This window comes from Python bivittatus, unplaced genomic scaffold, assembly GCF_059951505.1.
Source record: "Python bivittatus isolate LINGU-HERP-01145 unplaced genomic scaffold, Pbiv_v1 ctg000700_np1212, whole genome shotgun sequence".
NCBI classification, from domain to species: Eukaryota; Metazoa; Chordata; class Lepidosauria; order Squamata; family Pythonidae; genus Python; species Python bivittatus.
The window spans coordinates 75362245-75375358 of NW_028277098.1; the positions used below are offsets into that span (position 1 = coordinate 75362245).

Genomic DNA, 13114 nt, shown 5'->3' on the forward strand with positions numbered 1-13114 from the left:
GTCAAAATACACCTGTTATAGTAGTTATACGGTTCAATTGGCCTTTGGATGTTATCTAGACTAACACTGTACTCCTAATTTGCAGGGAGACGGCCATGTGTGATAACTGCTAAGATATGTATTCCATTCTGTAGATGCAGAGTATGGCAGCTGCAACTGGCTCTGGCGCCTTACGATATGTGCACCCGATAAATGACTGCCCATGGTATATATTCAAAAGGGAGAAGACCACTACAGAAGGCCACCACAACCTAATTTTCACACTTCAGTTATAGTTTGTGCAAAAAGCCTTTACTTGGACAAATGATGTACCTACACAATGTACATAGGCTCTGTCTACATGCCCTCAGCCTGTAAAAAGTATAGATCATGCAAAAGACCCTCTGCAGGTAAAGCATTTGCATACTGTAATATACTATAGCATGTATTATGCTACAGCTACAGCACTTTTCTCCAACTTGCTTTCCTCCAGGGGACATAAGTTAGAACTGTAACTCCCAGAATTCCCATTTCCATGCTTGTTGGGAATTCTGATAGCAAGATAAAGTTAAACTCTAGTCTATCCATAGGGTTTGGAGATGGGGAATGAGGCCCTGCTCCTACTTCCCCTCTTGTCCATTTAACATGCTCAGTCATTTGATCAGGACTTGCACACAGGACACCCAGCTAAATAACTGCATTGCTAGTTGTTCCATGTAGTAATCAACCAATGGAAGCTATGTATTGTGTTCTGTATGGCCTTACAAATATAAGATGTTGCCTTAAGCATGTCTTTGATCTATGTAGCTGAGTATTGTTGATGACTTTATGCCAACTGACAATAACATTCCTAGATTTCAGACTGGAGTCTTATTCTGATATACAGGTCACAAGGATTTTCTTGGTGCACTTAGCAACATCCAACTTTAAGAGATGAAAATAGGAATACAATACGTTGTCAACATCGACATGAGACTGAAAACCAGAAAAATTGTCCAGGAAGGAATAAAGTGACTAGATATTTTACACAGATGAAGAAACAAGGAATAAAAAAACAATCATCATTAGAAAGGGATCCAAACAGCATGAAAAAGCCCAACTCTAAGAGGCAGTTATTTGCCTTCAATCTCCTGATCTACCAGAGAAATTTGTTTAAATCTCTTAATCGCTGTCTACAATAAAAGTGAATACAATAATATATATTGTTGGAAAATTGATATAGCCTAGCGGCTAGGTAACTGAGCTGTGAATCAGAAAGATCTTAATTCAGTTCTTCTGCTGTGAACTCAGAGGATGTTCAGGCAATCCACCCTATCTTAGGATCCTCATGTGTGGTATGGGACATACTGAAGCTGACTAGATCATTTGTTATGCTGTAGAAATGATAGGTAGAATTACACTGCTTGCATATCCCATAGATAATTTACATATTATTTTAATCTGCCCTTGGACAAAAATAGCAAATCAGATTTTGATTCATGGAATTCAGGCATACTGCTGTGAAGTTAACATGCTATTTTAATAATGATCAGCCTGGACAATTCTTAAAACAGCATTAATTTCCAGGTCTACCTTCTTCAAAATCTGTAGTGCTTCTGTTTTCCCATAAAGCAGCCATATACATTCTTTAGACAGAATGTATTACAGTTTTACTGAATTATTAAAGCATACCATTATAAATCTGGATGGAAACAGAAGGTCATTGAGCATAAAACTTGAGGCCAAACCTAAAGCAGTTTCTTCAGCATATTTCAGTGAATATATACTGCATTTCAGAACTGAAAAAAAAGCAAGATGGAATAAGACTATACGAACTATAATACAGTGAAAACATTGTGTGAAACATGAGATGCAAAACCATTCAGCTCATCATAAGATGCTTGTATTTCCATTAACCACATACTTTTTTTTTTTTTTTTTTTGCTAAAGGTTCTTCTAGCAACTAAAAGCAAACCAGGGAAAAATTCCACCCACAAAATGCACATCCTCTTTCCTTTTTGTGAATGGCAGCCACTTTTTAGAATTTCAGATAGGTATCTTTGTAATCCTATCTGGCAATGCAAATGATTAAGCCAAGAACCTTTTGCATGAAAAATCCGTGATCTGCTATTAAGCTATGGCTGTTTCCATGAAGGGATTTCGTTAAGTACACATGTCATTTTTTTTAGCTTCTAGATTACTCGTCCTATTACTTACCCTGAATGACGCCTGTCAATGTCACTGAATAGTTCCCACAGTTCCTCAGAGCTGAGGATGCCATCAGCACAACAGTTCTTAAACTCTTCAAACGACAGCTTCCCGTCATCTACATTTAATTAAAGACGTGGAATAATTATATTTTTCTGAAGAGAGAACAGGATGACCCCTCTACTTAGTATGCTATATATGGTTTAATTCAACATATTCTGTACTAGGAGAACATTATGGAACAGCAAAATGTTTATTGATTAAATTACTGTTCTGAATCACAACTTTAGCAAGAGTGTCGAATTGGGAGAGAAATTCATTTGGTTTGCACTTTCAGACTACTCCATGAACTTGAGGGTGGTTGGGGTTCTCTTTCAATGTTTACATTTCTGAAAATTTTGATGCAGTTCTTACAACAAATGCAGATAAAATATAAGTGTATGCTAATATCTACGTTTACATATATATGCACTGCAGTTCAGAACAAAAAAATTCCGAACATACAAGAGTGCATGAAGGAAAATACTTCCTGCATACTTGAAGTATCTCTATTAGGAGAAATGCTCACAAAAATGAAGCACAATTTTTGTACAAACTGATGCAGAAATAGAAACATTGTTAACTTCACAGCTTATCTCTGGGTAGATAGTGGTTTAGTGCAGTTAAACCAGCTGAGTGCAGCTAAAAATGTAGTATTTTAAAATTTTCTAACTGAGCTAAACTTGTGGGGAGACAGAACATGCATATATGTTTCCCATGTATCTGCATCATCAGCTGCCTACTCACAGTCACACATTCAGTGTGAAACCTAGAAGGGTTTGCTAATGAATTAGCTGAATCTACTTATGGAATTCCCATAATCAGATCATTGTTGAAGCAGAGTTCAGAAGATACAAATATTCTGTAAGGGCACTGAGACTGGGAGTTAACAGAACTCTTTGCAAATACAGGTAGACCTTGCTTAATGACCACAATTGGGACCAGCAACTCCATCACTAAGCAATGCAATCATTAAGTGAAACATCACCTGACTTCAACAGACTTATGACCTCACTTCTGATGCAGTCATTAAGTGAATCATCCGTTGTCATTAAGTGAGACATCACATGACTATGACTCGTGATTTTACTGCTGGCTTCTCCATTGACTCTGCTTGTCAGAAGCTGGCTGTGAAGTGCCAAAATAGCAATCACATGACTGCAGGACGCTGCGACGGTCATAAACGCCCACTGGTTGCAAAGTGCCCAAATGTTGATCACATGACCATGGGGGTGCTGCAACAGTCACAAATGCGAGGACCAATTGTAAAGTTACTTTATCAGAGCCATTATAAGTTTGAATGGTTGCTAAAAAGGGCAGTCGTTAAGCTAGGCCTACCTGTAATGATAGGACTTCATTAGCATTGGGACATGGGGGCAGGCTGCCACAACCCGATATGCAAATTGTATGCTGCACAAGGGTACTGAATGGAGGAAGGGTACCACTTGTAAGTTGAAAAAAAAAGAGAATTAGATACAATATCAACAGCACAGGCTCCCTGACTTTGTGCATGCATACTCAACTGTTGAGACCAGTGACAAAGTCTGTAACTGTGACCCAGTAGGCCCTTGCATTATTTTTGTTATGTAATTATATTTAATAATTTTTGAACATTAAAAAATATATAATTTGGGGGGGGGGGACTAAGTGGAATTCTGCAGAAAGGCATCTTGAAGGCCAGCAGTGATCCTGCTTGGGGGACCCTTGGGCAGAACTTACATGCTTCCCAGTTCTCACTTTAGCTGTACTAATTGCAACTGAACGCATACTTAAAGCTCACGAGAAACTGAAATTAACAGATTTGTGTATCTGTTAAAACTTGCACCAAGTTTCTAGCATTACATTTATGTATGAATAAGTATTATCGTAATCTAATGTCTTTATATTTCAAAAATGAGAAGATGAGGCAATATGTTACTATATGTTCTATATTTAGTGATAAATTTAAGGACTGAATTAATCCCACATTGATACCAAACTGTCACTATATGGATCTCTTTTTATATATATATATATATATATATATATATATATATATATATATATATAAAACATTTTTAATGTTTAGTTTATTTTAATCCCTAGAGTATATATAGGTTTTTAAATATTGTTTAATCACTAGTATATTTATTCATGTTTTATTTGTTATTATACCTCTCCAATAAAAAGGAAATTTTATTTATTTATTTATTTATTTATTTATTTATTTATTTATTACATTTATATAGCTGCCCATATCACTGCTGTGACTCTGGGTGGTTTACAGAGTTAAAAAAAAATACAAAGACAACCACAAAATCCTGAAAAAAAATCATTAAAAACATTAAAAACAATAAAACTATTAACCATAAAAACATAAAACATATAAAATAAATATTATCAATAATCTGTGTTAAACTATATTTACAGGGATATCAACATTAGATCTATATCACTGTTCAATTTTAACATTCAAGGCAGGTAACCTTAAGTAAAATGTTAGTTGCAAAAATAAAAACTAAATTAATAATAACATAAAATCAATGTAAACACTAATTTTTAAAAACACATCTTGGTAACAGCAGCCAGAGGTGTCTATAGGGTGGCAAGTAGGTCAAATGTTGATATGTGCATCATGATATCATCACACCAATGATGTGATTTATGTACTTGCATCAGATGTCATGTCACATGTACTAAGCTGTGTCATTTGTATTATGATGTCATGATATGTTGTCATTTTGAGGTCCTCATGGCTTGTCACTGATTTTCTTGAGTGTGATCCTTTGCTTTCTCCTTAAGTTGGAACTTCCTGTTAATAAACAGATATGTCCAAAGTATAGGACCATGAAACCTGGGTTAAAATCTACTCCTAGACATGTTAAATCAGGGTGGTCTCAGTTTTCCATCTACAAATTGGGGATAACATGACAAGTGCTGTGTGAAAAGAAAAAAGAAAAGAAAAGCCTTGGAAAATATAGTTAACGTGAAGCAAAAATGAATTGTCAGATGGATTTGACCAAAACCAACTTTGCATAAAACAACAAACAAGTCATAAAGTTCTGAGCAATTTCTTGGGAGCAAGAGGGGTTTGAATATAAGGGATCTAAAGGCTACAGCAGAACATCGAATGGCAATGAAAGATGAACATAATGAGTGGGTTGACTGAAGTAGGAAGAATGACTGACAGGCAACACAACATATTCTTATGAATAAGGGATATGATACAAGCAAGTGTCATAGTGAAAAGCAGCAGTGGAGAAAGCCATGAAAAAACACCTAGGAATTAAAAATCAACCATGGGTTATAAAGTAGGCTGCTAAGGCTACAGGTATGCTACATCATCCCATACACAGACTGGAGTTTGTTTATCTGATAAAAAAATTTAGGAGCCTGTGAATCTTAGTTTACATATATGACAAAGTTTCTAGCCCTTAAGACTGCAGAGCAAACCTTAGAAGTGCTGAGGGTCAATACAGCGTGTAAGTCTGGGATCTTAAAAAAAAGCAGATTCAGGTCTCCATAAAATGATTACATTTTATGGATCATTTTCAGGCAGTTACTGTCTCTCAGCCTAATCTTGTGATGAGAGAAAATTGGGGTGTGAGGAAGAATTGTATCTGTCATCTTGAGTTTCTTAGAGGAGAGTTGAAATAGAAATGTGATTTTTTCCCCCCTATTCTGTTTTTAAAAGGATGTTTTAGAGTATCCAGAATTCTGTTAGATGACTTGATTGCCCATCCCTAGCCTTTGAAATAGGATAGGCTGTATAATCACGTGGCATTGCTTAAAAAACAATCACGTACTCATTCACTTACCGTTCTTGTCAGCTCTTCGAAAAATCTGAAAAGAAAAACATGTTTTCAAAACAAGCTTTATGGGTAATCCTTCTTTTGTGTATGTATATCACTTTCTGCATGTGTATGAATCAAACCCCACCCAAATAAAAGATACAATAACATCTGAAGAGTAAACCCATTCAATCAATGTACACAGCCCATATAAAGTCAGGGGTATCTCTAGGAGGCCATGTGTCCTATTTAAAGAGGAGACCTCCCTATTTAAACCTGCTCTCTAGCTTAAGGACTGTCTAGTCCAAGCCCAGTTTAGAAGTAAGGCCTTGAAGTTGCTCATCAATGCTTAGCACATCATTGAACATCTCATCACAGTCTTTCCTGTTCCTTTGGTCAGTTTGGTCACCTAAATACCTCCAAATTAGGTATCCCCTATTTTTTTTTTTTTACTGTAGCAAATTAAGGAAGTGTTCCTGGAAGAGACAGACTGCCCTTTGTACTGTATTTATTTGTGCACACAACTGCACAATGCACATAGCCTCTGGAATTTAACTTCAACACTCCATATAGACAGATGGGTGGATCTTCATGGATGGAAGTACTTTATCATACATCAAAATCTGCAAATAAAAATGTGTGAATGTGTCCTAATGCCGAATCTGTGTAAGCACAAATATAGGAATTCATTGCACTTTGGTGCCACAACACCATATGGAAGAATTAATTTCAAGGGAAGTGGATAATTCTGAATCTGATACCTCCATAAAAACAAATGGAGCAGTATTTGTTGGCTCACAATTCTGGATGTGGATCAAAGGTCTCATATTTTTATTAAATTTCATTTAATATGTATCGCTTTTACATTTGCACTGAAAATCCCAAAGCAGTCTAAAATGAACATGTAAATGAAGACAAATAAATAGGAATTTTAAAAATCAGAATGATAGCATATTACTACTACTGTACAGTCATTAAGAGTAACTGGTAGTCAAAGACATTGCTGAACATACAAACATGCCTTTGTCATCTCCTGTTTGAATTACTGCAATTCATTCTACATAGGGCAGCCTTCATACCATTTGGAAGCTTGATGGTCCAGAATGCAGCAGCTTGACTGGTAACAGATTCAGCTGGGTTTGCCCATGTGACACCAATACTTTGATAATTGCATTAGCTACCAAGTGATGTCTAGGTGCAAATCAAGGTGGCGATTGCCACCTTGATAGTTTTTCATGGCTTAGGAACTGGGTAACTCCAAGACCATCTTCTCCAAGTAGAACCTGCTTGTCTGGTTAGATCTAGCAGGAAAAGCTTGTTATGGGTCCTGAACTCTTTGGAAAGCTGCTATCAGGCACCCCAAGGGTGAGCCTTTTTTGGGACAGCCCCCTCCTTTGGGATTGCATATACCCAGAGCCCTTTTTTGTTTGTGTTTCAGATGGTGATTAAGATCTTGCAGTTCTGGAGGGCCTTTCAAGATGGTGGGGATTATTGAATCACTCCTGAAAAGGTGGTACCAGGTGATTGTGTTTATGATAAGGAATCTCTCTCTCCCCCCCCCCCCATCATGTTATGTTTTAGAATATTATATTTTAATCCTTTTATTGCAATGTGGAGTATAAGGCGCTCAGAATCAGTTTCACCTGGAGTGGCATATAAATCCTAGTAAATAAACAAATGAGTTGTTGGAGGAAATGCACCGCATTTGGAACCTATCTGATCTCAGTGGATAGATCATTCTACAAATTAGGAGCTGTAGCAGTGAATTCCAAACTATACTGTAGAACAGTTGCAGATTCACAACATCAACCTGTGGTTTGTATACTATATTAGATCAGGATTTCCTATGCTGCATTGTTTAGTTTTGTGTTGATCTTCCTCACGGCCAAGTTAAATGTGCTATTCACAAGTCTTGAAGCTGGCAAAACCTATTCTGGTATAAAATGTGCTGCTTTCTACTGGCAATCTCTTTCATGCTAAGACATAATAACAGTAAATGGTACTGTCCTTATTTATCCACATTAAGGTGGATTCCCCTGACTTTGTTTCCCTCCCATCCCACTAAATGTTAGCAGCTTGTAGAAAATATCCACCAATCACTTTCCTTACCATGGGATTGGGCTGGGCTGGGCTGGAGGTGAGTTTTGTCATATAGCTAGGCTGATAGGTTATCCATCTATCCAAACTCACTCTAGTTTTTACACAAGTGCTTTATTGACAAGTTACTTTGGGACACTGATTTAGCACTGTTCGAGAAGAGTGCTGAACCAGCCTGAATAACACCTGACAGGTATAAGGAGAGCTGCACCATGAAGCAGCAGAGAGAGAGTGGCTATCTCTCTTCTGCCATCTTGCAGCCCCCAGAGTTCCACCAGTGTTCAGCTGTGGTTTAGGTTGTTCCTGGTCTCTAAACTTGATATCAACTTGTACTGGAAGAGAACCCTGGAAGATAATGCCCAAGAACTAGAGGCAAAAGTATATGCCTACGCCAGACATAGTGACAGTGTCCAATAAGTGCTGGGCTGATCCCATCCCCTGAGATCATCTGACTATAACCCCAGCCAAATACTTTGTGAAATATGTCAGATTACACCAGGAAGACTCCTGCTGCCTGCTGTTTTCTAAAAGGAGAAAGCACTACTTTAACACCAGAATAGCTAAGGACAACTTTAAGCTGCCTCAGGTATTCATTGCAAATGAAAGGAAGGCCATATCATGAGAACATGGCAGAAGAAAGAGATTGTCCAGGCCATGGTTGGACAAGTGGCAAAAGTTATGTTTTTACGGAGTAGTCTCTTATGGCACAATTCATTCTACAAAAGATGCCCAGAAAGAGTTGGAAGGAATTTTCATTGGCTAACTCAGGCAATTGTTTCTAAACTTTAACCCACAAGGCCCCCATGAGGATTTGTCTATATTTCAGCAACATGCAAAACATTCAGGAACATCCTTTCACTGTTTTACACATTCTAGGTAAGGGTATATATGGAAGCCTCTCAAAGCAAAAAACATCACCAAGTGCATCTTCACTGCATCATTGCATTATTTCCATGACTTTAAATTCTCAGCAGCTTTAAATAAAGAAGATTTAGTTTCAATGTACCATAATAAAAGTTGACCTGCACTAACAGCTGTATTTTGTTACCAAATGGGAAAAAAAAATCCCTGAATCTTACAGTAGAAATGGAATTTCACTCCTACATAAATTCCTTGACTACAATGAAATCAGGAAGACCATCTTACCCCATTTTAAAGATCAGCAATTCTATGGTGGCATAGTTTTGCAGAGGCATCTGCAAGAGTGTGTCAAAAAAGTCAAGATGGCAGCTTCAATCATGTGTCCACCATCATGACTTTTTCTGACACCCCCCTGTGGAAATGCCTACAGTTTTCTTTCCCAGATGAAAAAAGAGGCAGGCTTCTAAAACCCAACAAATCATAGTAAATGTTCAATGTTAAAGCCTCTAGCAACATTGCTGAAGGCTTACTCCATTTGTTATATTGGTTTTTCTGCAATTACCTGTTCTCTCTTACCAAAAATGAAATTCTTTTGACTAAAGGTACTACACACTTGAAATATATACTGGCAATGCAATTAGTTACAGAGTTAATCTCACCAGCGTGCAAAATGACCAACTACAGTATATACTATGTGGCACCTTAGTGTTCATGAATGTGTGCCTCAATGCATGGATGTTAGCAATGCTTCATCTCAGTAGAGAATTGTCTTCTGAAGATAAGGGAAGCTGAATGCTGATAACAACTCAGGCACAACATACCTACTTGCATACATAGCCATCATACATACCGTTTCTGCATAAACACCGGCATGTAAAGTGCAGACAAGGAATAAGAATAGTAAGACAAAGACAAATGCATGATATAAGAAAAGGCAAGGAAATATTGGTAAGTCTATTCATACTAATCCTATTCATGATGCCTTTCCATACTTTTCTTTCCTTGCAAACCATCCTTGTGAACATCCATGTACCACTTCTCACTTCTTTCTTTTGGAGGATATTTCAGCTCTCTTGTTTAGCCTTCTTCATCCACTTCCAAACAATGTTTTGTTTCATTCAAAAATCACTTTGCATTTTCTTTGCCTCTTTTAACCGTTCCTTGCTCTCTTTGATTACATTCTTTGTAACAATCTTTTTCTCTGCATAAGCACCACACAATGCCTTTCTCTCTTTCTCACTTTTAGAGCAATCATTTTCTTACATGCATTTACTCATTCAGAGCCTTTTTCATTTCAGTGTTCTACAAAAATCAGATTTCATACTTCCCATGAGTGCAGCTCTGCACACTTCTGTGGCACCTTGCAACATAATTCTTTTCAGTCTGGTTCAAGCAGTTTCCCTAACCTCTTTCCATACATCCACTTTTCATTCATTCTGTTGAGCGATTAATTTATTTTATACGCTTTTCCATATAAAACTCCTATTTTCTGTTCCTGCAGTTGTTATACCTTACCCCAATTTCTTTCACTTTTTTTCCTTTTCTTCTAGGTCCATTGCTGCAAAATCCACTCTTGCTACTACCCAAATATAATTTGCCCACATTTAAAGCCCCTTGTATCCTGCACTTACAATCTCAGTCTTCTGCATAACAATCAAATCAATCATGCTTTTAGATTTATATTTATTCCTTTAATGTATGTACATGTGAATAGATTAATACTTAAACCATATACAGGTTAAGTCCCCAGTTTAAGAATGAGTTCTGTTCCCAAGGTCTGTCCTTAAGTCAAATTTGTATGTAAGCCAGAACAGTATTATTGTATAATACTGTATAAGTAGTATTGTGTAATTAACTTGAACCATTGTGTATTTAACTTGAATTTTGCTACAATGGGCTCTGTTCTTAACTATGGGTTGTCTGTAAACTGGGCATTTTTAACCCGGGGACTCCCCATATTTGAAACAAACAGTCCTTTTTCTAGGCAAATGCTGACCAAACAATTACCATTCTCATTCATCCTTGGGCTTCCAAATGGCCCACATACTTTTTCAGTACTCTCTCATCTTCACCCATCCATACCATCTAACAGAATATTCTTTCTACCTCTCTGGACCCAGACATTCAGTAAGTTGCACATTTTCCCTCAAAACTCTCCTCTGGCCCTTCTATTATGGCTATTCATTGGAATGTAACATGCAGCTATCATTAACTTCTGGACCCTATTTTCATATACACCCACAATAAACTAGAGAACATCAACCCAGAGGTACAGTACATGCAATGTATAGGCACAGCATTCTACAGAAATATAATATTTGCATTCAGTATGATCATTTTTAAAATGGAAGTAATAGCTACTATTGAATTATATATGAATATTGTAATCTTAACAAGTAGAGGCAGGCAAATAATCCTTTCCTCTCCCGCTTACCCTTACAGTCCCCAGGAGGGGAAAAAAGTTAATTTTCCCATCCCTGCCTACCAAAATAAGATTTTGCTCTTGTCTGTTTTATTCAATATGCATGCTGCCTGACTCCAACCAGCTCTGGAGGGCTCACAACAATAAATACCAGGAAAACAGCAGAATACAAAAAATTAAACAAAATGGTACAAAAATAACAACAAAATGATCACAAGATGACAATGCAATAACAAAGCAAACATAAAATTTCACAAACAGGGGAGTCCCGTCTACCCTATCCCAGGGCTTGGGTAAATTGCCAAGTCTTTAAAGAACATCACCAGACTGGGAGCCATATGGATCTTGGGGGCAGCTCATTCCAAAAGGCAGGCACCACTACAGAAAAAGCAGGCTTCCTGGATCCCAAAAGTTGACACTGTTTAATCAAGAAGATCCAGAGCACACCCATTCTGCTGAATTGCATTGGGCAGGCAGAAACCGTGGAAGACATGTGGTCCTGTAAATTGCCAGGCCTTATGCCACGTAGGGCTTTATAGATGATAACCAGCACCTTGGATCACACCTGGAAGCACACTGGCAACCAGCACAGCTTGTGGAGCATAGGTGTCACATGGGCCTGCTGAGGCAAGCCCATCACTGCTTGCATTGCCGCATTCTGGAACAGTTGAAGCTCTGAGTGGTCTTCAAGGACAGCCCCACATACAGTGCATTGCAATAGTCAAGCCATGAGGTGACAAGGATGTCAGTGACTATCTGGAGGACTGACTGATACAGGAAAGGGTACAACTGGCACACCAGATGGAGCTGGATTCAAGCAGGAGCTGTGAGTCCAAGAGAACCCCCAAGTTGCACACTACTCCTGACTGGGGAAGGAAGTGAAACCCAATCCAGGAGTAAAGATGGAAGAACTCTGAATTGGGTGGTTCCAACAGCCACAGCCACTGAGTCTTGGAAGGATTGAGCCAGAGATGGTTTCTCCTCATCCAGGCCTACTGGGACAGAATTTTGAAAGCCTCACTTGTCCAGCCTGGGGTCAAAAGATACACTTGAGTATCATTAACATACCGATGATACTGTACCCCAAACCAGCAGATGACCTTACCCAGCAGTTTCATCTAGATGTTAAAAAGGAGGGGAGAGAATACAGAATCCTGAGGCATCCTACAAAGGAGGGATGTAGGGAATTATCTCTCTCCCTCACAACATAGACTGGAACCAACCCTGAAGGAAGGAAGAGAACCAGCATAAAACGAAGCCCCCATTTCTCAACTCCCACAGTTGGTCCAGAGGGATACCATGGGCAGTGCTATCAAAAACCACTGGGAGATCAAGGATCACAAGGATAGAAGCATCACCCCCATCCCAACTCTGCCACAGGTCATCAACAAGTGTGCCCAAGTCTGTATCCATACTAAGCCTGAACCCTGACTGAAATGGGTATAGATAATCTGCTTCCTTCAGGGTCCTCTGTAACTGCAGCCCAATCACCTTCTCAACAACCTTGCCCTTTTAAGGAAAAGGGAAGACAGGACAGAAGTTGTCTGAAATAGTTGAGTTCAGAGATGGTCTCTTGAAGAGGGGCACACCACCTTTCTGTCAAAGAGGCAGATACCACTGCATGGACCCAATTACAGGTGACCTCTCTAGCTACCTTAACAAGCCTGGGTCTGATAGATGGCTGAGCTAACTGCACAGAGAAACCTGTTCACTTCTTTGAGAGTCACCAACTCAAACTCATCCCAGATCACACCAGATT

General features: G+C 38.4%; 1 protein-coding gene across 1 annotated transcript in view; it reads right to left on the reverse strand.

Annotated features, from left to right (window-relative positions):
- The window catches only part of NECAB3 (N-terminal EF-hand calcium binding protein 3), a 102336-nt gene that overhangs the window by 63112 nt on the left and 26110 nt on the right, over window positions 1–13114 (reverse strand). The window contains exons 2-3 of the mRNA XM_015888168.3: window positions 6003–6027; window positions 2176–2284 (exon numbers count right to left, since the gene is read on the reverse strand). Of these exons, the coding sequence (XP_015743654.1) occupies window positions 2176–2284; window positions 6003–6027 (134 nt within the window). The remainder of the gene's footprint in view (window positions 1–2175; window positions 2285–6002; window positions 6028–13114) is intronic.